This window comes from Salarias fasciatus, chromosome 18, assembly GCF_902148845.1.
Source record: "Salarias fasciatus chromosome 18, fSalaFa1.1, whole genome shotgun sequence".
Classification (NCBI taxonomy): Eukaryota; Metazoa; Chordata; class Actinopteri; order Blenniiformes; family Blenniidae; genus Salarias; species Salarias fasciatus.
In genome coordinates, this window is record NC_043762.1 from 12854482 (window position 1) to 12880024 (window position 25543).

The 25543-nt window shown below is 41.8% G+C and overlaps 2 protein-coding genes across 5 annotated transcripts in view; one reads left to right on the forward strand and one right to left on the reverse strand.

The window, feature by feature from the left end:
• The window catches only part of LOC115405053 (laminin subunit alpha-3-like), a 58025-nt gene extending 48852 nt beyond the window's left edge, over positions 1–9173 (reverse strand). For all 3 annotated transcript variants that reach the window (XM_030114481.1, XM_030114480.1, XM_030114478.1), the window contains exons 1-2: positions 8628–9173; positions 7108–7260 (exon numbers count right to left, since the gene is read on the reverse strand). In XM_030114481.1, the coding sequence (XP_029970341.1) occupies positions 7108–7260; positions 8628–8891 (417 nt within the window). In that variant the 5' untranslated portion in view covers positions 8892–9173. The remainder of the gene's footprint in view (positions 1–7107; positions 7261–8627) is intronic.
• A 1293-nt stretch (positions 9174–10466) lies between these two features.
• vps4b (vacuolar protein sorting 4 homolog B) lies at positions 10467–24610 on the forward strand. 2 transcript variants are annotated; one of them, XM_030115240.1, is made up of 13 exons: positions 10467–10615; positions 13375–13486; positions 14158–14258; positions 18222–18333; positions 18437–18587; positions 18721–18779; positions 20661–20780; positions 20875–21031; positions 21150–21298; positions 22088–22169; positions 22351–22570; positions 23058–23198; positions 23344–24610. In XM_030115240.1, the coding sequence occupies exons 1-13, from the start codon at positions 10595–10597 to the stop codon at positions 23443–23445; spliced, it is 1527 nt and encodes a 508-aa protein (XP_029971100.1). In that variant the 5' UTR covers positions 10467–10594; the 3' UTR covers positions 23446–24610. The 2 variants fall into 2 exon arrangements, with proteins under 2 accessions (XP_029971100.1, XP_029971101.1); XM_030115241.1 differs by lacking the exons at positions 10467–10615; positions 13375–13486; positions 14158–14258 and adding an exon at positions 15175–15393.
• The last annotated feature ends 933 nt before the right edge of the window (positions 24611–25543 follow it).

Below are 25543 nucleotides of genomic sequence, written 5' to 3' on the forward strand. Positions count from 1 at the left end.
GGGGGCGCCGGCAACAATGCAATGTACAACTGTTTCCCTGCATGCGACAGGTGGGCGGTGGAGGTGGAAGAAGGGGGCCGTCTGGTGTATTTTCCTCTGTCTCCATGACGGAATTAGACGGAAACAAAGGGCGCTTGGATGAGCGCTACAAGGAGAGCAACAGAACACAGAAGACGTCCATGCAGGTTTGTACTTGTTGGTCGGAGGTGCAGCTGCTGCCCCGCACTGCACGTTCGCCTCTTCATTAGACTGGAGGTCTGCAGCAATCAGTTCTCCATTCACTCCATTCAAAACAAATTTCATTCTTTCTGTGTGCGAATAAAGTATAAAAAGGATTTAAAAAAAAAAAAAAGTTTACATGGAGTTTCAGGGAGCCACTACAGAATTTCTAAAGAGCCGGAGCTGCAGATCACAGACCTCTGAGTTACACCATCATCCAACCATCAAGGTCAAGGAGAACTAGTTTCACCCCTGAGGGGCGATTCGCTGTACAGCGAGAGCAAATAAAGCACATCATCCATAAAGCACAAACCCTGACAAATCTATTTAACAGTTAATGAGCAAACCAGTGGCAGCGGGAACAGAAGATTCCTGACTGCTGCGAGTGTTTTGGACATGTTTTTACTACAGCCTCTGATCATTTTCTTTCCATCCAGAGAATGTAAAACAGGAAACTCAAAACAAACCACGACAAAAAGCATAAACAGTTTCAATGATGAGGCAAATGACAACACTATGAAAAGCAGAATTTGCTATAAGCATTTACCCATTCATGGACTTCTATATCTCATTATCCAGTCTAGATGGGAGATTCAGAGAAAACACACATACTCAAACACACATTTTAGGCCTGTGAAGGTTCCATACATGAGTTTTAGATTGTTAAAAATAAAAATGTTCATACATTAATCCTAAGATTTCACAGAAAAGTGAAATCAAATATTAATTTTTCTCACATTGCATAACAACACCAGACATTTACTGCATTTGTGAGAAAAAGTTTTTGCGGTCACACCTTCTTTACTTTGCATCATCAGCAAAATCATCAGATACTGAGAAGCAGACTTTATTGGTTTAAATTACCCTGCAAGAAAAAACTAATTTACAGCATTTCTATTTACATTTTGAGTTTTATCCACATGTGTACTGGTTAAAAAAACTGAGCAGACCACACTTCATCGCCCTGCAGCTTTTGCCCATCGGCGCTGCAGCTGAAGGAGTCAGGCGTGATGCAGGCTGGCTGGCTGCTGGTGGTGGTGCAGTAGTAAATATCTGCCGCGGTTGGCCTGGCGCCTCAGGCATCCCGGCTAAAGACGGCCTCTTACATCACCGCCACAGCGAGAGGGACACGTGTGACAGCCGATCTGGTCTCCGGGGCCGGACTGAGCCAAACAGACTGTGTGAAGAGGGCCTGGGCCCGCTGCAGGATGGGCTGGATTCCCACCGGCTATTCTCTCCATTCTTTGTCCTTTTTGGGGATTACTCATGCAAACTACATGTGAGAGTTAGGGCTCGAACATACGAGATCACATGCAAAACTTTGACTAAGTTTCTGAGAAAATTCAGATTAATGACTTTAAGCAACTTTTTCAAACAAATACGGCATAAGATAATGATTAAGTCTGTTTTTTCTCGATGAGGTCAAAAGAAAAACTAAATAGGAAATGTCAGTTCATCCCTACACTTATCACACATCAAACTTTACTCTTTGGCAGTAAAGTGGCCAAAAGTATTAAAAAACATCACATTTCATTGCTATGTTCGAGTCCGGTTGCTTTTTAGAAACTGATGCTGCTCTCGGCTTCTCATACCGCATTTAAAACTTTATGATGACAGATGTTTTTCATCCAAAATGAGAGCTGTATAATATTTGTTATCATTAATCATCCACCTATTAATATCAGACATGCTTTTTAAACATTCTAATTATGTTTGATTTTTTTTGCCCTCAGTCAAAACTGACCTCAGTGCATGAAAAATGAAAGCTATCTCGGGGCTTTAAAGTGCAATTCTGCTTTCAGATCTGAAGGTTTTTATATGACGCAATCATTTTGGAGGCCTCTGTCCAGAAATTTAGAAACTGTCACGAAGGAACATTTACAAACGTCACTTCAGGTTTTGTTTCTCCACAGTGAAGATCAAATGTTTGATCAACTTCCTACGATTTGACTTCATTTTGCACATGACTGTGTCTGAAAGCCACTCGATGCTTGATTTATTGAAAAGTGGTGCAGCCATGCACACCGACTCGCTCCACGCCAGATCGTCCATCCATGCATGTAAGCAGGAATCACGCTCGGCTTTATCATCATGCCTGCTTTCCTAAGAGGGCTGAAAGAGAGCTCCGTTAAGAGCGGAAAACAAAATGTTTTCAGTCAAGACCCCGGTGTTTGTGTGTGCGTTTTACTGTTTAAGTACTTTCTCACCGCCAAATTACTCCACCTCTCTATTTCTGCCCATTTATCGAGAGAAAAGCGAAGGCCAGGTCACTTTCAGCGAGGCTTAAAGAGAAGCAAACCTTTGTGAGAGTCCGAGACTGCAGAAAGGATGTCACACAATACAGCCTTCGAAGGATCCCAACACAAAAGGGGGCGACTGCGGCAAATAAAACGTCCAACTTTGGCGGGAGGTGGACCCCTGAGAGGGAGGATTAGGTTGCAGGGGGAAAAGCTTGAAGATTGAGTCCTTGGAAGCTTTGTTTCTGTACGATGGCAGAATTTTGACGAGAGCCTGGGCTCTTGCGCTAACCTGAACCGGCTCTCGCCACTTCATTGTAGAGCCCAGTCAAGGATTCAGTACTTATGCACGTCCCATATAAGTGAAAGGTATGCATACCCACCGGCAGCCTCTGCTCGCTGTGCAAACAACCTATAAATCATATATAAGCAACCGTGTATCCTGTAATCAGAGACGATCTCAAGCAATGAAATTGCTATCATTAACACGCAAAACCCTTGACCCCAACAAGAAAACCTCCATATTGGTGAAGTTACTCCTAAAACAGCAAGTTGGTCACTGAACATCAACTGACGTCAGTCCAAAGCAACAATCCGTTGAATGCCGCCCTCAATCAGAGGCAGTCGTGTCTCATCAAACGGGAGGGAGACAGCAGTAAGCTCTGGTATGTTTGCCTCACATGGTCGAACTGTGGCTCACTCAGGCAGATAAGCGCATGTGCTCAGGGCTCCTAAAATACATTCCCCAGAAAAAAGGAGCGACTGGCACTCCGATACATGGTGTAAATGTTTAGCAGAACAATGGCCTACCTACTGTGTCCTGTAAATAGTTTTAACAGGCGGAAAAGTTCCAGGAAAAGGAGTCCGCGTTTCGGCGAGGAGAGACTTCTCATGAATTTGTAATGAGATCTTCGAGGGCCGTTTCTTGATCAGCGGCGTTAATGCATTTGGCTAAAGAAAGCAGCCAGGAGATCAACATACGCAAGACAAGTGCTGGGTTAGTGGCCCTCGCTTCAAATACGATCTGGGCCACCATAAATACCCACATGCAGCCAAATTCTTTCATTCTAGGCCACATACCTCCCAAAGCAACTCCATCTCAAGCTCTCATGGTGAAGATCCCAGAGGTCATTTCCCGATTGAAGGTGGGATTTGTCATGGGTCACAGGTCAAAAGCCAAGAAGTCACAACAACAAGGAGCAGTTGGCCTGCTTGCAATCGCCTGTCTGAGACACGGAGCTTATTCACAAGGGCTTTCTGAGCCGGAGGCACTTTAGATGACGATCTGCGCACAAGAGGCTCTTTCAGGCTCCGTGTTCGGTTTTGACAGTGGCACTCCATCTGGAAAATGCTCAGTGACCAAAACAATAAGTTTAGCTTCGGGGATATTTCTGCCTCTAATTAAAAGACAAGCAGGTGGATAACATGCAGCAGACAGAAGCTGGTCAGGAGTCAGAGACTTGCTAACAGGTGGAATAAGCAGAGCTCATCAGCACGTGCACATTTTCCTCCTTACACCACATTTCATCAATATGTGATGTTAAAAGTGACACCATTAAATAATTTCAAGAAATTCAGTTGCATTGTATTTGTGAGTCACAGTTAATTGCTTCATTGCATTGCCTTCACAATAAAAACACATGATTTAGTCCCCATCAATATTTGAAGTGTGTACACGTCGTTCTTGTGTTTTCATTTCAGATAAGTTTTGTGTTTACATGGCAACGGTTTGAAAATGATGTCTCTTTAGCGTGTAGGGCCACTAGTAGGTGCTGTTGGCTGGGTTTGTAATGTAACCACACAGGCTAGAGAACAATAAACATTCCCCAGGGCAAGTATACAACATTAACACGGACAGACGGCAAAGCTGTATCGCAATAAAAGCTGGTGGGTTTCAACAAAAAAACTCCCAGGAGAAAGTGGACTATATACGGGACATCCAAAATGCCAGGAAAGTTTTCTGTTTTCACTTGAAAGCATTGTCAAATTAACAAGGCCTTAGTTTTAACGTGTGGATAGTTGTTTTTGATTAAATATATTAAAGAAAATACATAGATTTCATATAAACACTGAAGTTTTTATCGCTCTATTAACTAAACCCCTCCATGTGTAGTTAATGGCAAACCATCACAAATGGCTTAAAAAAAAAATCACGATGAACCGAAAAGCTACACGTAATACTATAAAGAATCCTTATGTCTCAGCATAAACTCCTGGACTGATACAGGTTGTGTTTCGTGTAGGCGTTCTCCTAAAATATGTGTTTTGTTTACCTACCAGAGTGTTTTATTGCTCTCCTCCGCCACTCAAGTACAAGCTGGGGCATTACCCCGGACGGCCCTATAGCTGTCGAGATGTTTGACGAGCTTTTGATGGATCTGGAGATTCTTTTGAAACCCTCTCGACAAACGATGTGTTCACTGAACTATGTGGGCACAACGGAGCTGAAAGCACGCCGGGGTTTCTTTCAAGGCCGACGCAGGTGGCTTTCCCGCCGCTGTCTGAGCAGATTTATTAGATAATGGCACAGAAGATGTTTATGTTAAAACAGCCAGGTTCAAAGAGAAAGGAGCTTTTTATTTCAGGGAGCTGTTTCCGGTTTTTCGGTTTTGAAGCGGATCGTTTGAAGAAAGGTGTGCCCAGTCCAAAGTTAAATTATCTGATTAAAACTCAGGAGTTTGTCACCTTCCCTCTGGGGACGGTCATATTTCTTATCATAATTAATAATTAATGAATATGGACATGCAGTCAGTGGTCACGGGACCTGGGGAGACTTTATATTTCACCTCAACAGCCTTTAAGGCTCATTCCTACCTGCAGTCAGGACGCCCTTATGTAGGAAACGACAATTAAAGCATGTGGATAAGTTTATATAATCCACCGCAAGAGATCAAAGGCATGTGTGCCGATTTAAACAGGCTGAGAAGGCCTTTTATTCTCGTTCAGGTGTGGGAAAACTGCAGAAAAAAGTAATGACACCTTCAAACACCTATCCCTGGAAACCAGCAGTCAGACATGAAACCAGTTATTCACCCATACAGACATAGTCAATGACAGAAAAACAGATTCTATCTTAATCTGACGCAGTATTATTTTGTAGATTGTTGTATATTTTAGATTTTTCTGGTTTGTATATGTCTTTAAAATGGTATTGTGGATGTTTCAGACCAATTTTGTTGACATGTTGATGATGTTATCAGCAAGTGTAGTATGTTTTAAAGATGTTACTGACATCTAGGGTTGTGCACACATATTGATACTTAGGCACAAGTCAGTATTTTTACTATCATATGATATCGATATTCTGGAATCCCAATAACAACACTCATCTGGCAGCAAGCTGTGCTGGTAAAACTGTTCAATTTCTTCTCAATAAATTGCAACATCAGAAAAAATAAAATGAGATTTCAGCTCTTTAGCCAATAAAATGAGCTATACCTGCCCAATATGAGATTCATTTATAGGCTTTATATGGGACTATAAATTCCAATGTATCAAATCATATCATATTGTGATCCAAGTGTCGAGATCGTGACTTTCCTGATTTTACACATTTCTTCGTAACATTGCTACAAAAATGATACGAAAAAAAAGGAAAACATAGATATAATGCAATGTTGTTTTGCAAAGAAAACCATGCTTCGAAACAGGACTGAAGCCTCTGGTGTGAACAGCTAATACGAGTTTACAGTCCCGGTGGTTGCGGCAGACGCCGTTAAAAAGAGAAAAATGTGTGCGCGACAGGTGCGTGGTGTGCGTAGATGTGGGTGAGGTGACGCTGCGTTGGTAGTCACAGTCAGAGATAGCCTCGCTCTTTTTAGCACGCCGTAATGCAATAATGCTGCTTTCCCAGCTCCCAAATAAACTGAGCATTACCACGTATTAAAGTCAGACATCCCCCACAGGCCCCGCATGTGTCCATCCCCTCGTAACGTGGACTATATTTAGCGTTGCAGGGGGGGGTCTTTGCTCGGTCTAAAAACAGAGACAGAAAAGCCCACATCCATTGTCTGACGCTGCGCCTACCGGGAGGCAGCGACGCCACACGTGTGGAGAGCGGCGCTGTTGTTGCTGTTTATCAGAAGTCTCCCCCCAAAACTAGTCTGGCTGTGAAAGCCTCCACCTGCACCGCCCCGATCCGACTCCACATCCCTCTGATCCCTAATCCAGAGACAGCATTCCTCGCTTTCCTCGCCCTGGATAATTGAGCGTGAGGTTCAATTCTATGGGCCGTTGGCCAACCTCCTGCCAGAGCCACGGGGTCATGATGGAAGAGTATTGTCCGGCCAAAAGGGGGCGTGGATCTGGTTCCTGGCCGGGCTCCAGGCGCAGCACATTATTCACATGATTACTGCTGGCTGAGGTGATGAAGCTCAGGCTGAAAACATAATCACATAACGCCTCTGAACGAAGAGCGCCGAGTCAAACGTCTTTGATCCGGGGGCAGCGGGAGAACACGGCGAGCGGCCCCGCATACCCCCGCAAAACGGCATTTCACAGCAGAGGAGCGGCGTCCAACTTTCCTCCGTTCCCTCTGTGCAACAATCAGCCGCTGTATTTTTAGCGTCGCCACAGGCTGTCATTATCCCCACAACACGGAGCAGCTGGGAAACATCTGTCGGCGCGCGTGGCGAGGGCGTGGTAATCTCACCTGACCCAGGTCCAGGGTGACGTTCACGCCGTTGTAGCCCACCCCCCTGGAGAGAGGGGGGCTCTGCCACCACCGCTCCGTCCCGTCGATGGCGTGGCTCACCGGATGGGCTTTGTTTGGGTCGGCGGCGTTGCAGTAGTCACAGAACTGACCCTGAATGGTGTCAAACATGCAGGTTTTTAATAACACTAAACAACACCTGTAACTGTGCGAAAGAGTGGGGAGAAGGAATGCAAGTCAAGGTCATGTTATCTGGAATCAGAGTTTTTACAGCGATGCTTCAGTGTTCAGAAAAGGAGCAGCTGTGGCCCAGTTGGTAGAACAGGTCATCAGCCGTCACTGGGTTGGTAGTTTGAGTCCTCATCTTGCTTTGCAGATAGTTCAAAGTGTACTAGAGCAAGACACTGAACCCTAAACGCAGCTTCTAATGGTAGAACACAGTCAAATGCACAATGAATGAACATCCATCTTCTATCCCGCAGGGAGTCAATCCCAGAATCACAGAGATACAACCACTCACATTTACCTCTGCAGGCATTTTAAATTAATCAATTCATCTAAAAAATGAGAGGAAACCCAAAGCCAGGCCCACATTCAAACCTAAAACATTGTTATGATGAGGCACGAGTGCTAACCACTTCTCCACAGACACACAAACACACACAGTTAACCAAAACACACCTCAGAGCAATTTGAAATCACCACTTCAGTTCAAAAAGATGCATGACATCGACTGTCAAACTGTGTTAATAACAGTTAAGTGTTCGCTTCAATGTTCAGAAACATGCACCACTGCAGACAACTGCAGCAGACCAGTGAGAACAGGCTAGAAAAACATTCAATTAATGCAGCCAGTGAAGCAGATGCAGGGTGTAGGTGAGGCGGTTTTGGGTGATGGGCGGGATTGACCAAATGCGCTGCACAAAAAATGGATCCACAACATGGCAGAGGTGGGTTCCTTTATGAAACGTGTTTCCAATCATTCTGACGTATACCACCTTACACTGACATTCCATGAATTTGAAATTAACTAAATGTGCAAGATTGATAGGTCATGACCATTGCGTGTTAATTTATATTTGCGCAGCGCAATCGAGCAAATCGCCCAAAAGCGCTTAACACATATATTATTGACATTGATTGTCTGGAGTATTGAAAAGCCCCGGAGGGGGCATGACCACTGTAGAAAGGGTATTTCCTTTGGAAAACGAGAGCTTCAACTACAATGGTGTAAATCTATTTCTGGCAGTTGAACAAGTTGGTCAGCGCGCGGGGCTGAGTTGCCTGGGTTCCCCCGAGGGGCAATAAACAGCTCAACGGGGGGGCATAAAACATGGTGGTACTTACACAAATATAAAACCTCGGAGACCATCTTATTTACATTTACAAGTCAGGTCTTCCCCTTTCTTATCCATGTGCCTCTATTCCCATAATCATCGCGGCGCCTCCACTTTGCGTTGATCCTCTTTTACGCACGAATGGACGCGCACAGAGTTCCCAGCTTAGGTTGCATTGCTCACCTGTATCGTTTGAGTGGGAAGTCCAGTGGTCGGTCCTCCGACCAGCTTGCAGTATAGATCCTGCCGCGGCGCTCCAGCCTCATCCTGTCCGCAGGTCGCGGAGGCAGAGATCCGCGAGCCCGCAGCCAGGTTGAAGTACGGCGGGCTCAGGCTGAAGCCGGTAACATCGTTAAACGTTTGCTGTCCGTCTGCTTCCCCGAAAAGCGTGATCCAGCAGCTACAAAGAGCAGCGAGCAGATGAGCCCCCCTCATCCTTCTCGCCATGTTCCTCGGTGGAGAGCCTCCTTAAGATGCTGAGAGCAGCCCGCTGCCTGCGGGTCCGGTCATCTGGAGAGCTCCATGAAGACGAGGCGCTGCGCGCAGTCAGGAAACCTCCACTGGGACTAAACAGACCCCGAAACCTCAGACAAATGAGCAAAGAAAAAAAGTTTTGTAGTGATCCAATGTTGAAGATGTGTGTTATTTCCCCCGCATGTCTTCAGAAAACCAACAGCTCCCGTTTTCCGTGCTCCAAAGCCAATCCGTGCGCCACAGCGCGGCTCTCTGTCGACGGTCTGATCCACACTGAGCCGCAGAGGGCCAAAGGTCTGCAAGCAACCACACAACCACGGCGCGCACAGCCAGGGACAATCCTGCTCACCTGCTTCCTTCCTCTGCACTCCCTCTCAAAGTTTAGATTGGGAGAATATTTAATACCAAATATATACATGAAATCCAATCAAACCCATTCATTTGGTGAAGTTGTCCAACAATATTTGGACTTAGAATGCAATTTCTGATTACTTGAAAAAAATGCTTAATATAACACACTGAAACAAAAACAAATTCCAAGAATAGTTTAAAAAAAACTGTTGATAAAAAGGTGTTGTTGTTGTTGTTGTTGTTGTTGTTGTTGTTTTATGATTATTAAATGATGAACAAATGAAAAATGGCTAATAGATTTAGTCTTTATTTTACAAGTAATAATTTTCATTAACGACCTGGGGGGGAGGGGGGGGGGGGGGGGGGGCAAGGGTCTTGGAGTCGCATTTTTTTTTTTTTTTTTTTGGGTGGGGGTGGGGGGTGGGAGGAGTAAAGAGTCCATGCACACATGGGGAGAACATGCAAACTCCACACAGAAAAGCCATCCCCGGGGTTTAATCCCAGGGGAGAGCACTAACCTCTGCACCACTGTCTGCTGCTATCACCACTGTCATCAGTTTTAAAAATATTTCTTTAGGGAAAAAAAAAATTCCTCATCATGTTTTGTTTGCGTTTTTGCACCATTTTCTTACCCTATATACGTTTTGTGATTACAATTGATTAAAATTATCACACATATTTTTCTGTACCTGTTTGATTTTTACATCTTTTTTCCAGAATAATAATCACGGTAATGGTAATATCAAAATTTAATAATGTAATAAACCTCAGACTTTGCATAGAAAAGCGCCGCTCACGAAGCTTGCGACGCGTCCGGTGTGAACGCAGCATAACCTGATCCATTGTTCTTTTTGTGATGTCGTGGCGCCCTCTAGTGGTACATATGGTCATCACAACGTAGTGACCATAATAAAAAGGGGAATTTTTGAAATAAACTAATTGCCACTGTTCTTCTTGCGGGTTTTTGTTGTTGTTTGTTGTATTTATTGACCAAACCTCCCTCGATCCGTGAAATGTTGTAACTTTGACCCAAACGCTCGAGTTTTCCGTCCAGTGTTTCAGCAGATCTCCTCGTTTTAACGCGCCGCAGCAGTAAGTGGAACAGTGTGAGTCATGTTTTGGAGTTTATGTCCCCGCAGTCCGTCATTCCTGTGACCGGACAGACTGCTTTCTGTTCGCTCCGTGCGACTGAGGGCGTGAAAAGTACAACCAGGAAGACTCAAACAGGTTGTTCAGACGCTCCAGAGCCTGAAAGAAACCAAAACCAGACCCGGCAGTCATCAGAAATCCAGCCTGTCGTGGTTGAAAGACTCACAGGACTCCGCATGGAGCCGTCTAACCTGCAGGTAGGATGCCTAACGTACATTTCTTCATGTTTCCTGACGGCCTGAGTTCAGTGGATGTGTTGTTGTTATTCTGAACGCTGGAGCTCATCTGCTCTGCTTCGCTAATACTGAAACCAGGACAAACAAAACTTTCCTAACCGGGACAACAATGCTTATTTAATAGTGTCAGGCTCGTGAGTCATGCAGTCAGCTGGTAGAGTGACTTCAACACAACATGACACTTCATATAGAGCTTTATAGAATCCAGAAACGTTTTTATTAAGCATTTACAGAATTTAACAATAAAAATATGAATTTTAATGACTTTTTTTGGCCGCTTCCAAATGTGTAATAACAAGTGAAACTATAAAGTTTTGCCTCATTTATAATTGTTTTCTAAGTGGATTGATTGATCAGACAAGGATTTTTTTTTTTGTATAGCACATGATAGTAAACAAAGATGAAAATAAAAGCATTATTCTAAAATTAGGAATAAAGTGTGTTAGTTTAAGAGTGTTTGAATTACTTTCCTGTTGTTATTTACAAGTATTTAGTGCTTAAAAACTGTTTTGTTACTATCCTGTTAATGGAAATGAAGTGAAAAGACTTGTATATAAGTTATTTGCACACCTTTTTCAACCTTGAAAAGCAGAATTAATGAAACTTTAGCCTGACATTTCACTTGTTTTGTTCAAAATTACTTTCTACCATGTTAATGTTTCATATCATTATCATTATCCCACTCTGAAAGTTTGCAGTAGGTTTTCCAGTAATTGCAAATAAGAAAGTAACTAGTTACTTTTGGAAAGTATTGTTTTATTCTAAATCGCCAATATACAAATATGTAGTGAGTGACTGATCTTTAAAAAGCAGTGGAGTTGGTCAGTAGGAGGAAGATGCTCTAAAATCTGGATGTTATCTCTTTTGGAGTTTTCATGGAGTGGGATATTTTTCGTGCTGCTGTCAGTTTAAGATCAGTTCTGACTCTCAGGTAAGCAGGAGTGCTGCGACTTTAGCTGCACAGCAGAGAGAGACAGAATCAAATTCACTTTACCCTCAGTATTGATTATTCAAATTCATCTGATATCAGTAAAACTCAAGGTTCTTTGTTTTCTCACTGACTTAGTTCAAGATCAATGAGATGGTCATCCTTAAGCAAACAGGAGTTTAATTTAACAGTAACAGAGAGGACAACAAGTGGGATGAGTGACTGGTTTCACCTCTGAGTAAAGTAACAAACGCTGAGCTGAATGAGTGTTCAGTAACTGTGCCCAAGTTAATTATTTAAGTATTGTATTCAGTTACAAACACGGTGCTGCCTAAAGTAGTGTCTCTGATTCTTTCTGTTACCTAGCCAAACCTCTGAAAATGAGGCAGAATATCCCCCACATTAAAACAATTTGGGGAAATATCTTGCCCTCCCTGTTTTATTTGTCTTTTTCACATTGACTTTTACAGCGTGAGTGAATGTTTTGTTCACACTTGGCAGAAAGTTGCTTAGCATACGTAAGACGAGCTGAGCTCATTTCTGATTATGTCATTGAAAGAGCTGCTTATCTCCGATTTACAACATGATAACCAGGACAGAGTCAACCTCACATATCGGACATCAACACACCTTCAAACTGAGGAAAAGAAAAGGTTTTATTCACAAATAAAAATGGACTCGGCTTTTGTATGATGCTGCTTTTTCTCTCAGTTTACAAGTAAAGCTTCAATTTCATCAATTTCTTTTTTTAAGGTATTTGTTGTTGAATTACAATCTGCAAACTTAGTTTTTCGAAAATATTTTGAAATATTTCATTGTTCTTTTTTCCTGGAGGTCATATTTAGCTTCGTTTTCTTTTCTTCATTGAACAAAACCTTTAAATACAAATATTTAAGCAGCTCCAAATGTTTGCTTTTATTTTAGTGCAAAGTCATATGAAAACATCAAGGAAAAGTTCACATTTCTTTCCATATATTTTCGCAAAAAAAAGCTGAACAACATTAAATTTACAAAGAAAATTAGAACAATTTCATCATTGTCATTTTTTATGAAGCTCCCTGATAGAAAACACAGTGGAAAGTCCTTCATTCGCACCATTTTGCATTCTTTCGTTGTTCTTAGTCTTGTATTTGGTCCACATCTCCCGTATGGGAATTAGCAGCTCTAATTACTTGTGTTAAAAAAAATACCGCGACTTTTTTGTTTGGTTGTTATTTTCCCAACTTTCAAACTCAATGTGGGCTGCCAGTTTTGGCCCCCGAACCATATGTTTGACAGCCCTGATTTAAGCACTGCCTGAAGTTTTTCCTCATCTGAACTCAAGCACCATAAATACAGTTTCACATGACCTGCACAGATTCAGTGGCAGTCTGTGAAATGACACGGTTAATTAAATGTCCCATCAGTGACTCAGCTGCTTTTAATTGTACTTTTTTGTTCTACAGTTCAAATCTTTTTTTTTTCTGTCCCAACAAACTCCTGATCAAGACATGTGAAAAAATTCTTCACAGAAATTCAGTGACATAAACATGAAAAATGTACATGAATACAGGATTTGCTGGTTTTCAAATCTCATGAAATTTTATTAATGCTGGAGCAGGAAGAAAATAGATGTATATTAGAACAAACACAGCATTTTGAGAAGTTTGTTAAAATTTCAGTTGATCCCACTTTCAGATTTCAGACAGTGCTACCGCATCTTGACATGTCTCAAGGAGAATTTCAGCTTTCTGCACAGATTGTCTGGCTGCTTTCAGAAGGACACAAAGCGTGTTATTATTGATGCTTTCAGAAAGCCATCGCCGTGGCGCAGAAAGCCTCGGAGGAGGACCACGCTGGAAACTACGAGGACGCCATCCGCTCCTACCAGCACGCCGTCAAGTACTTCCTGCACATTCTGAAACGTGCGTAATCCTCCTTACTGCGGTGACAAATGTACAAGTCGAGCTTTATTATCCTCCAGTGGGGCAATTAATTCTGGAGCAAAGAAACATTAGACAACAGTATAAATAAAATCACTCTACAAGACATCGAACAGATTGATCACAGCAGGGGGAAATTAGCTTTTTAGTCCTTGTTTTCTTCATGCGATCACCCAGAAGGAAGCAGTCGGGGCTGGTGGCGAAGTGGGTGTGGTGGAAATAAAAGGACCAGTCTGGCCTCATTTTATGCACTTCAGTGAAGTCATTGAGGGCCGTGCCTGCAGTTTTCCAACAAATCTTGGAAGTGCCCAGCAGTCTTTTCTTATTTCTGCAAGTTATAAATCCAAACATGAAGATGAAGTTTAAAGCCTGAACGAAACAAGACGTACAACGCACGATTCAGTAGATTCTATTTTCTAGACGTGGACGTGGAAAATTCAGTGTGCTGGGTGGAATAGATATCCATTCGTGCACACAATCTACTGAATTTACCCAAAATCTGTGAATCTGTGAAACATCTGTGCACTGACTAAATACAGTGCATATGACTGGATTTATATGAGTGAAGCTGCTGTGGAAGATGGGCTGATGATTGCTTCCTGGGCCTGTGCCGAATGTGTGTGTTGCCTAAATGTTTCTGTTTCTTCCATCAGGTGAGCCACAGGGCAAAGACGGCAACCAGAAGATTCGAGATAAATGCAAACAGTACCTGGACAGAGTGGAAGAGCTGCAGGCGTATCTCGATATTAAAGAGGTTGTTAAAGAAATTATCTTCACAATTAAGCAAATATTATATTATGTACATCAACAAACACTCATTTGGTTTGAAAGAGATAAAATATGGACGCTTCTGCTAAAATTCAGCCCTAAAAACAGTTCAAAAATAGTTTCTTCTGGAAAATGTGCAATATTTTATGACTTAAAAATTTATTCCAGAATTATATTACAGTTGATGGAATGTTTTATCGGTTAAAATGACATTTTAGAACTGATTGTGTTTTCACTGAACAACTGATTTTTTTTATGACTGAAGTTTTGTGCTAATTTACTGAAAATCATTTATTTATATCAGACTTGTAAATGTACAAATCACTAGAAAGTTGAAGATTTCTGAAAAGGTAAAAAACAAACTTATTTGAACCCACTTGTATATCTCAGTTGCTTAGCTTACAGTCCAGGTACCCCTAACTACACATTGCCCACACACATGCACATTTACCTGCACACACTCATCTCCTCTTGTACACTGTAACACAATGTTTTAATGTGAGTGACATAATTTTCATTAATAATCATTGTCATTATACATCTTCATACATTTTTAATAGCATCAATCGGTGCCTTCTCTTAAACAGCGTCATTCCTGGACTTTGACATTACTTTCAAGCCTTCACACCCACTGACTGAAGTTGTTCTGGGAGTTTTAGCTGGCAGGATTAGTTTGATCTTGACAGCCTCCTTTGTGGATTATATAATAATTCAGAACGATGAAGCAAAGTTTTTTGTATAAAGATCAAATATTCATTTTGTTGAATTATAATGAAGGGTGTGGGCGCAGTTTAAGTTAATGAAACTGTGCAACTTCCCCCCCCCCTTATCAGACTTTATCGTCTTACGTCGTCGTCACGTGTGTCACTTGCGCCCGGTTGCGTGGTGACGTCATTACATTCCGCTCTACGCCAGTATCGACTTTTCAATACGGAAGTTCCCTCCTCGACCCGAGAAAGGAAAACAAGTGCAACAAAAACAGCGATTGTCGCGCTGACCGGGTCCTAACACGGCTAGAATTCCGAAGTGTAGCGTTTACGGGTCGTTTACGCACGACGGCGTTACGTTTGATTCGACTATTGGACCTGTGATTAGCCGTCATGGCCAACAACAATTTACAGGTAAGTTACGGACCAGCCCGGAAAAAAGGGGGTCGCAAATTTGCCTCGAAAAGTTGGTTAAGGGTTGAAGTAAAGTCCGAAAAGTGCTTCGCTTGATGACAACTGATGCGGATTGTCCGGTTTTGATGCGTTTTGTTGGCTTTAACTTACTTTCACTGAACATCAAGGAGATGTTCGTAGCGTTAGCTGCTAATTAGCATGATTAGCTAAGGTGGCTAACACGACAGAGTCCACAGTTAATTTGTAAACAATGAAAAAAAAATGACTCCATACTGTCACTGTTACACCTTTGAGTTATAAAAGTGCGAGTTTTCTGTTTCGATGGCTTGATAACGTTATAAAGAGCTTTTACTTGCTAACAAAGCAACTAATGAGATTAACGTTGCTAACAAGCCAGTTTTATTTGACCTTTAAAAAGACACGAATAGAAAGCTGAATGCGACAAACTGTAATATAGTTGTATATTAAAGTTACTGTTACTGTAAGGAAGTTAAAGTTAACTACTTAGGCCTCTAATTATTAGCCTGTCTGAGGCTTCACCGCACAGATGAAGTGTCGTATTATTAAGTCAGGTTAATTTCAATAACACTACTGTTGGAGATCTGAGGAGGTTTTCGCCCACCTTTTCAACCACACTGACCACGTCTCATAAGCTATGTGCTTACACTTATTTCCTGTCGTGGTGTTTAATTTGATGTGCTTGTGTGTTTCATAACCATCGTTGGAGTCCCGAAGAGGGTAATGCCCCAAAAAGAAATTTCAAAATTCGTCCATACAGTGTCGAGTCTTCTGTACAAACATATTTAACGCTAAAAAAAAATAAATATATATATATATGTATATATATAATATATATATATATATATATATATATATATATATATATATATATATATATATAGTTTCATGTTTTATCCTCACATTGGATAAACATCTTAAAAACAAATGCCGTACTGTACATCATGCACTTTACCATAAATATCTGTTTTGATATCAAATATGACCTGAAGTAAACGCTTCTATTCCAATTTTTTTTTATTGGGCATCAACACTTGATGCTCACCCTCTTGGAGAAGGTCAAACACTTCCCTATGCAATTGATATTTTATTAGCAAGGGTTGTAAAGTGAGTGTTGATTCTGTGGGCAAAATGATGGGCAAAGTATGATCAAGTGTGTCTGGATATAAGTTACCAGCTTTATTTAAGTGATTCAGGTAATTGATATGAATTCTTTATCATGCATCACAAATGATTGATTTTATTCTCATCTGAAGTTTAAAACTGATGTTGCAATTTAAAAATGAAAGAACAGAAATGTTTAAAGGAAAGGAAATACAAGTCAAATGAAATCTTCTCCTTTCTCAGCCCTTTTTGACTTCTCTAATTACTCACATCATCAGCTCAGATCCTAAATGTATTTCTAGTTACATAAAACAATTATCCCAACAAAGTTTATAATTATGTATACTAATTGTATGCAAATTATCTCATGGAATAATTTTCTATTCTCAGTGCCTGTCAATGGCTGTTTTTTTTTTCTCTTTCTTCATATGATTCAAATTTGAACTTTATTTTTACGCTTAACTGCAAACTGGTCCACTGATCCATCTTACACAGTAAAATAAACACTTTTTTTTACTTGTACAAACACTGTTTTTTGAAGTTAAGTTTCTTCACGTAATTAAAACCCCCTTCACTCCCACAAGCTGCTTATAATGCATTTTCAGATTTGACCAGATCATCAGTTCTCCAGGCCTGGTAACAATTGAGCTTTGCGCATTTCATTTATATTCAGGATGTATGCTGGATTTCTTTGTTATTTTCTCTAAAATGTGCAAATAATGTCATAAAATGAAAAGAATCCATTATAAACTAACAATTCTGCAAAATTAGCAGCTGTGTTGTGATATAACTTTGAACCAAAAAGTGGCATAGTGACTCACTAGCGTCTTTTTGTCTTCGGTCAAACATTTCGCACAATTTGAACTTTTTATTCTTCCATCTAGAAATATTGTTTATCTCTGCTCTCCACAGTCAGAGACAACTTGTGATATTTTTAAGTTTGACCACACTTCATGGCAATAAATGAAGTGCTTATTAGGAAAGTGGTTTTTTTTTAGAAAGTGTAAAAGAGAAGTTTGAGCCATTGATTATTTGCAAACTCACAAGTGGTGAAAGTATTGATGAAAAACAATGATTCTGTCCCTGCCTTGTTATGTATATATTTTTTTGTTTTTATAATGCTTCTTTTTGAAACTGTTTTATACATTAACAAATATATACATATTTATTATTATAAAGTTATAAATAATTTAAAAAATGTGATTTTACAAAATCAGTTTATACAGACTGATCAAGATGTTTTACATTAATTATTCATATGTAAATTAAAATTTTCCCCATTGTTTATCTTGTTTTCCTGAGCTAGTTGTTTATTTCCTTCGTCTAAAAGCTCATATTTTAATATTATAACTGTATTTGTTTGTCTTCCTGTTAAACGTTATCAGATATCTGATGACTCATCCTTTCCTGCAGAGCGTATCCTGAGTCTAATAACCAATGAGAGTGGTTAAAAGGAGTAAGCCCCGCCCCTGTCCCGTGTAGCATGGTGGGCAGCACCTGCCTCAATTATCAAGTCAAACTGGTGGGAGAGTGTCACTCAGCTTTTGAATGTGTTTTTACAGGAAACCAAATCCCGCTGTGACGTTGGATTCATGACTGCTTTAAGAGCTTAGCCCGGCCGGTGACTCTAAGCAGCTCTGTCAGTGTCTCTGCCACTAACATGGGCTCTTTTGTGTGTGTCTCGTCTTGTCTGCCTGTTATTTTAGAAAGCCATTGATCTCGCCAGCAAGGCGGCTCAGGAGGATAAAGCTCAGAACTTTGAGGAGGCTCTGCGTCTGTACCAGGCTGCCGTTCAGTACTTCCTGCACGTGGTGAAATGTAAGGCGTTAGCCGCACCAGTCACGTTAGTGGACGTGGCTGTGGCCTGACAGGAGAAGGTCGACTTGTCGAACAGCGCATCTCTCTCTGTGTGCCCACTCAGACGAAGCCCACGGCGAGAGAGCCAAAGCGAGTATCCGTGAGAAGTGCAACGAGTACCTGGGCCGAGCGGAGAAGCTGAAAGAATACCTGAAGAAGAAGGAGAAGGCTCCTCCCTCCAAGCCCGTCAAAGAGTCGCAGTCTGATGACAAAGGGTGTGTTCACGGGAGGGCCAGTGTGTGTGGGCTTACGTAACGCCTTTCTCATTCACCGTGAAAAGCAGCTTCCTTGTAAAGAGACAAAAATACCTTTGCTCACTCATATGTATTGAAATGTTTTTGTGTGCAGGAGTGAAAGTGATGACGGGGACGATCCGGAGAAAAAGAAGTTTCAGAATCAGCTCTCAGGTTGGTAGCAAAAAAAAAAAAAAATGCTGATTATCTTTTCCATTTAAACCAAGTCACCTGTCATTGAAGGCAGATGTGGACCACATGTGTCTCCTGTCCTCAGTCAGTGAGGTCCATGAGACCATTTCCAGAAATCAGGTCATTCCAGGAGGATTAAAGTCATTTTAACCATGTTTGAGCCACTTGTAATTAATCTGCATTTACTGTCTAATTAAATGCATTTTCAGGCTCATGCATGTTAGTTTCACGTCACCATGAAATGAAAAATACTTTCATAGTTTTCATCTTGTACCTTGATATCAGTAATGTCTCCATCAGTGACAAAATGTACATGTCATTGTTGTTTTGTTTTCTTTCTTATATTCTGTGTGTGCCTAATTTCTGATTACCCATAGATCCACTCACTGTGTAGTATTAAAGGAACTCATCTCTCCTCTGCACCAGAGGCAGCTGCAGCTGAAACTGACTGGTTTTTAATGCACACACAGCCCTCTGCTCCGAGGGACTTTTACCCATTGATACTTGACTCAGACAGACATCACATAGGTCACCTACATTTTTCCTTTAGTGGTGTAGAGCCTGTTAGAACACTGATCAATGCAGTCACGACTGTTAAAGGTGCATCCAAAAGCGTGACGTATTGGCACAAGTCACTCTTTAAAGCTATAGTGCGTAACTTCGGTCGCCCTCTAGCGGAATTCTGCGTTATTACAACAATAAAGCCGGCGCTTCCATATGAAGTAGCTCGGGTGTCCCCAGTGCCCCCCCTCCCCCCTCCCCCCAATCTGCCAAGGTGATTCGCATTTCCACAGCGCAAATCACAGTTGGAAACGGTTTTTATTCTGCATGAATAAGGACAGCTGGTGAAAAAAAAATGGATTCTTTCGAAGAGGTAATTGTTTTCTTTTTTTTGCCACAGAAATGTAAATAGCTTATTAAAATGGGAGACAAGGTGCCTGCTAATTTGTAACTGACAGGTTAGTGGATGAAAAGACCCAGTGGTAGTCAGCAGAAATCATTTGTCGTCCGTTGGTCTCCAGTAGCTGCTTCTTGATGAAAAACGAAGTGTTACACACAAAGTACAGTGTTTCCTACAGGAAAAGAGTTTGGGGGGGGGGGGGGGGGGGGGGTAGCGTGTGGTGTTGCTGCTAACGCTGCTGGCTGCTAACGCCACTAATGCTGCTAATGCTGCCGGTGTTCGCCGTCTGAGAGGTTTTTTTTTTTTTTTTCCCCCCTCTCCGTTGTCCGGGTGCTGCAAAACTTAGCGCGGGCGGGGCGCCCGGACTGAACCCTGAAGTCGCATGTGGCTTCCTCGGTCTGCCTGAGACTGTGAGCTGAGCCTGTTGCTATGAGACCCTCCACGCGTCCTCCCCCTCCCTTCTTGTTGTGACGTAAAATGCGTAATTTCCTGCGCGCCAGCGCGGGAATGTCGCCGGTCGACACGCAAAGCAATAATTATATATCCTGAAAAATCCCGCGACATGTTAGAGGAGCCGATCGGCTTAATCTGCATTTTGTCATCTCCACTAGTAGTGGCTTGGCTAAAACGGACGTTCATAGACATTTAAAAGTTACGCACTATAGCTTTAAAATGTACATTTTTTTAGAGGAATATTCAGATTTACATAGAAAAATTCAGCTGCATTTTTGAGGAAATTATCACTTATAGATGAAAACTCAAAGCAGCTTCTGCAGATTTGATCTTCTTGTTGTTTGTGGGGATTTAAGCAGCAGTGACCTGAATCAGCTGTAGCTTATAGATTTTTTTTTTTGTTTGTTTTTTTTAAAGAAAGAAATCGGGAGTTACAGGAGTCCACAGTACCAAAGATAAATATATGGATTAGTTCATGCATTTAACAGTCTTGTGGTCTGTTTTTCCAGGTGCAATTGTCATGGAGAAACCAAATATCAAATGGAGCGACGTGGCCGGTTTAGAAGGAGCCAAAGAGGCGCTGAAGGAAGCCGTCATCCTCCCCATCAAATTCCCCCACCTCTTCACAGGTATTGATTCCCAGTCCATAAGAAGCGTCAGTTTTTTCCTGAAGGATCCACTTCAGTGTTTTGGCGAGTTGCACTGAACCTGTCTGTCTGACAGGGAAGAGAACCCCTTGGAGGGGGATTCTCCTCTTCGGGCCTCCAGGAACAGGAAAGTCCTACCTGGCCAAAGCTGTCGCCACAGAAGCAAATAACTCCGTCTTCTTCTCCATCTCTTCATCTGACCTGGTGTCCAAGTGGCTGGGAGAGAGCGAGAAGTGAGCGTTTGTCTCCGTCGTTATCAAAAACTCCACCAACAACCCACCGCAGCTTGAGTTTCTGTGGAATAGAATAATACAACTCCTGAAATCTTCTCTCCGTTGTTTTTCCTCTCAGGTTGGTGAAGAACCTTTTCAGCCTGGCGAGGGAGAACAAGCCCTCCATCATCTTCATCGACGAGATCGACTCACTGTGCGGCTCCCGGAGCGAGAACGAGAGCGAAGCCGCTCGTCGCATCAAGACAGAGTTCCTGGTCCAGATGCAGGGTGAGATTCTGAACCCGGTGGGCCCGGGTTCCCCTCAGAGCCACAATATGTAGAAATGAAACGTTACTCGTGTTTTATAAACACTCGAACTGAGTTTTTTGGGGAAGTGAAAGCAGAAATCCAATGTTCGTGCAGTCGAAGCAGCATTTCAGTTTCGGTGCATTTTCAGTGAAACCACGATTATTGAATATTAATATAAAGAAATGTCTTTGATTTTATTGTCCAATTGTTCTAATCTTTTATACAAAAGTATTTAAATGCATGAAGTAGAAGAGCTGAGAAATCTTTGAGAAAAGCCCTGAGCAGGAGACACGCCCTTTCTTTTCTTTATGACATTGTAAAGCAGCTGCACATTCAATACAAACTGAATAAACACAACTCCACCCAGCACATCAACTGCAGCTGTTTCTCTGAAACATGTTTAATGAAGCTACAATTAGTTCCCACTGACTACAATGTAAAGTTAGGCCAAGAGGTACGAAATCACACAGATTACTGTAAATGGGCAAAATGTCTTCTGCTGTTGGACACCAGAAGAAATGCAGCAGAAACTACTTACTCAGTATGTTCACAAATGCATTTAAGTGAATTTCAACCATATGTTGTGTCTCGTGCCTTTTCTTCATCTTTTTTTTCTTTTCAGAAAGCCAACTTTCCTCCAGCTGTTCATGTGACAGAATAGTTTAGAGAGCTGCAGGCGTTTGGTCTTTAGTGCTCCAAATGTTGGGACTTTATTGAGAAGCAGACAGTTTTTCATGTTCCTTTGTGCCTCCTTTTGTTGTTTCGCAGGTGTTGGGAATAACAATGAGGGCGTGCTGGTGCTCGGGGCCACAAACATCCCGTGGACTCTCGACTCTGCCATCAGGAGAAGGTAACCACGGCTGTTTGAGTCCCACACTCCTCCATTTATGCGAGTATAGAGAGATCTGCAGAAATGACAATTAATACTGATTTTATGTATTTGTATATTTCGATAAGAGAAACTCTTGAAAGTGTTTATGTTGATATTAAAATGAACACATTACAAAGTATTGTTTTTTCCTTCTTCTCAGGTTTGAGAAGAGGATTTACATCCCGCTTCCTGAAGAGCACGCCCGCTCCTACATGTTCAAGCTGCACCTGGGCTCCACGCCCAACAGCCTCACCGAGTCCGACTTCGTCACCCTGGGAAAGAAGACGGACGGGTACTCGGGCGCCGATGTCAGCATCATCGTCCGAGACGCCCTGATGCAGCCCGTGAGGAAGGTCCAGTGTGCCACCCACTTCAAACGGGTGAGAGACGCTCCGGCCCGCAGAGTTTTAATGGTTTCTGTGGAGCGATCAGGAGGTTATAGATTCCCATCCTTTCTTGAATGAACTGTTTCATCTTCCATATTTGATCTGGGAACAGCTTCTTCCCTTAAGCTATCAGACTCACTCATCCTTCCAGATCTTCCCCCCTCCTTCATCCCCATCATGAATTAACTGACCATGATATATAACCACTCCCATTGGGAAATCGTTTAATAATCTTGACACTTTTTTTTGTTGTCTTTCACGTGTTGAGGTTTCTGAGACAAAACAGAAGTACTATTTAGTGAAGTACTGAGATCTTTTTTTTTCCAAGGAGAAAATGGCCCATTACATGTAATTTATACAATCAGAACTCTTGCAAACTGCAATAAAACTGATCTAAATCTCTCACATTTAACCTTTTTTTTTTTTTTTTTTTGTTAAATTCCCCCTTAACTTACCAGATTTGATTTCTGATGTGACTCAGGTACGAGGTCCTTCAAGAACCGACCCCAATGTGACCGTAGATGACCTCCTGACCCCGTGCTCGCCCGGCGACCCCAATGCCATTGAGATGTCGTGGGTGGACGTGCCTGGAGAGAAGCTCATGGAGCCCGTAGTTTGCATGGTAAGGAGCACAAATCCGCAGCACAATTTAGTGTGCCCTGATATCTGGCTCCTCTGTGTCCTCACGCCGCTGACTCGCACAGGCTGGGAGTGTCAAAAAGAGAATCTTAAACAAGCCGGATTTGTTGCTGTATTTTCCTCTCCAGGCCGACATGCTGAGGTCTCAGTCCAACACGAAGCCAACAGTGAACGAGCAGGACCTGGAGAAACTGAAAAAATTCACAGAGGACTTTGGACAGGAGGGCTAAGTGGGAAGACGGCGCCGACTTGAACCAAAGCAGAGGGATTGTGTGTCTTTGCTGTCCTTGTTCCCTTTTCTCTCTGTCTCTCTGTCCCATCCTAACGTTTCACTGGGCCTGAATCTGATAACCACACTAAAGGTGGGAGGCCTGATATTATCTGATGTTCACTCTTTTCCAAAGATTAGACTCCCCCGTGTCGTCCTGGTTTATGCACTAAACTTTAAGCATCGACGAGCAGAGAAAGTTCAGAGAAACTGGCATTGGAATTATTGAAGAATTAAATTCAAGATAACTTATTTTGAGGTAGGACTCACTTGTGTGTCAGAAGTAAACATGTTTAGTCCTGACACACACTCTATTTTTATTAAGAAAAACAAGCATTTTCTAGCCTCTACTCTTCTTTGAGGAATGTAAGAGTCTCTTCTTTGTGGTGGAAACTGTCTCACGGTGGTGGACTTCGACAGAGTTTTGAGACACATACTCAGGATGTGACCTTCAGTAACTTTGGATTGATTCTCCAGCTTCCAAACACTTGACACATGTCAGATGTAACAGCTGATCAGCAGCAGACCAGCTTTAGTCCTCCTCCTCTCATGGACTCCATAGCTTTGAATTGTTTTCACCTCTTTTGTTTTTTACAGTATACTGTACATATGTGTCATTGCTATCCACAAGGCTTTGCTGATTGTCCTTAATGCAAGCTATGAAAAGCAAAAACACTTCAGCCTTATATTGATAAAATCAAAAGTGAGGTGGGAAGCAGGATACTAACAGCATCTCCGAGCATGAACTTTAAGTAGCCATGAATGGCAACGTGCACCATGTGCCTTCTAGACAAAGCTGCAAGATCTTTTTTTTTTAATTATTATTATTGGTATATTTCTAAATTACTGCTTATTATATCAAGTGCGTTGTCACTACATCTAGGAAACGTTGAGTACGGTTCATGTACCGCTCGCTCTTAGAGTCTGTATGCAACTTTATTCTGCAGCTTCTGAGATGTGCAAACTGTGTTGTTTGTGTGTGTGTTGGGGAACATCTCTCATTTTACTGTAAATGTCTATACATATAGCAGCCAGCTTTTGAGCCTTTTCTTTTAGAAGAGGTCATCCATGCATAAAGTTTTCTGTTTTTCATTTTCACTGTGTAAATAAAAGTTAAAGCAACGTTTCACTTGTTTTGGTTTCCTGTCTGTTACTGGGAAGGAAGGTGAAAGAAATATTTACACACCAGGTTAATGTTCAAAAGAACTATCTCACAGTTCAAGTGCCAAATGTGACATTTAGTAAATTGTAGAATGGTTTTAAGAGTTAATTGACTAAAACGTGTGGCACCTCTGGGCCACACTTTCTATTAATGAACCTTTCAAGACACTCAGGGCAATTTACATCAAGAAAATGTTGAAAGTAAAAAAAAAAAAAACGTTAAGAATATTAAGTCTTTCAGGGATTTGCAGCAGACCAACATCATTTAGCATGAATCTGCTTATTTCAAAGTAACTTAAGTTGGTATATAAAACAGTTGAGGGATCAAACGTTTTGGATGTTGGGTGGGAGTGAGTTTCAGAGGTCAAGGGCTGAGCAGCTAAAGGCTCTTGATCAAATGGTGGTTGTATGGGTTAGAAGGTTGGAATTGGAAGAATCTGATGATCAGAATAGTCTTTGGGGGGAAAAAAGCTAAATTGTAAATGCCGTCTGTGCATGTGCCACATAAATGAAATCAGCTATTTAAAATAGAACAATAAAATGCATAAAACACCTGGATGTTGCACAGTATAAATATATAAAAAGGTGTAGGGAAATACTCATACAGCAGTCAGTTACTGCACTTTACATTTCAGTTTCTACTCTTATTACAGTGAAGTGTGAAGGAGTTCAGTGAGTTATAAAGTTAAACTGTGAACTGATGAATATAAATGGGCCAAAGGTGAACACGTGAAAGTGTGACTGTAACAGGCGGGAGACCCGTTCTTCATTTCGCTGAGGATAGGTGGATGTGTGAATCTTAGGTCAAATATTTGATTGTGCTATAGAATATATGTGATCAACAACAACAAAAAAGTACAAAAACATTTAATGCAAAGTGTACAGAGGTGTGTTGTCTT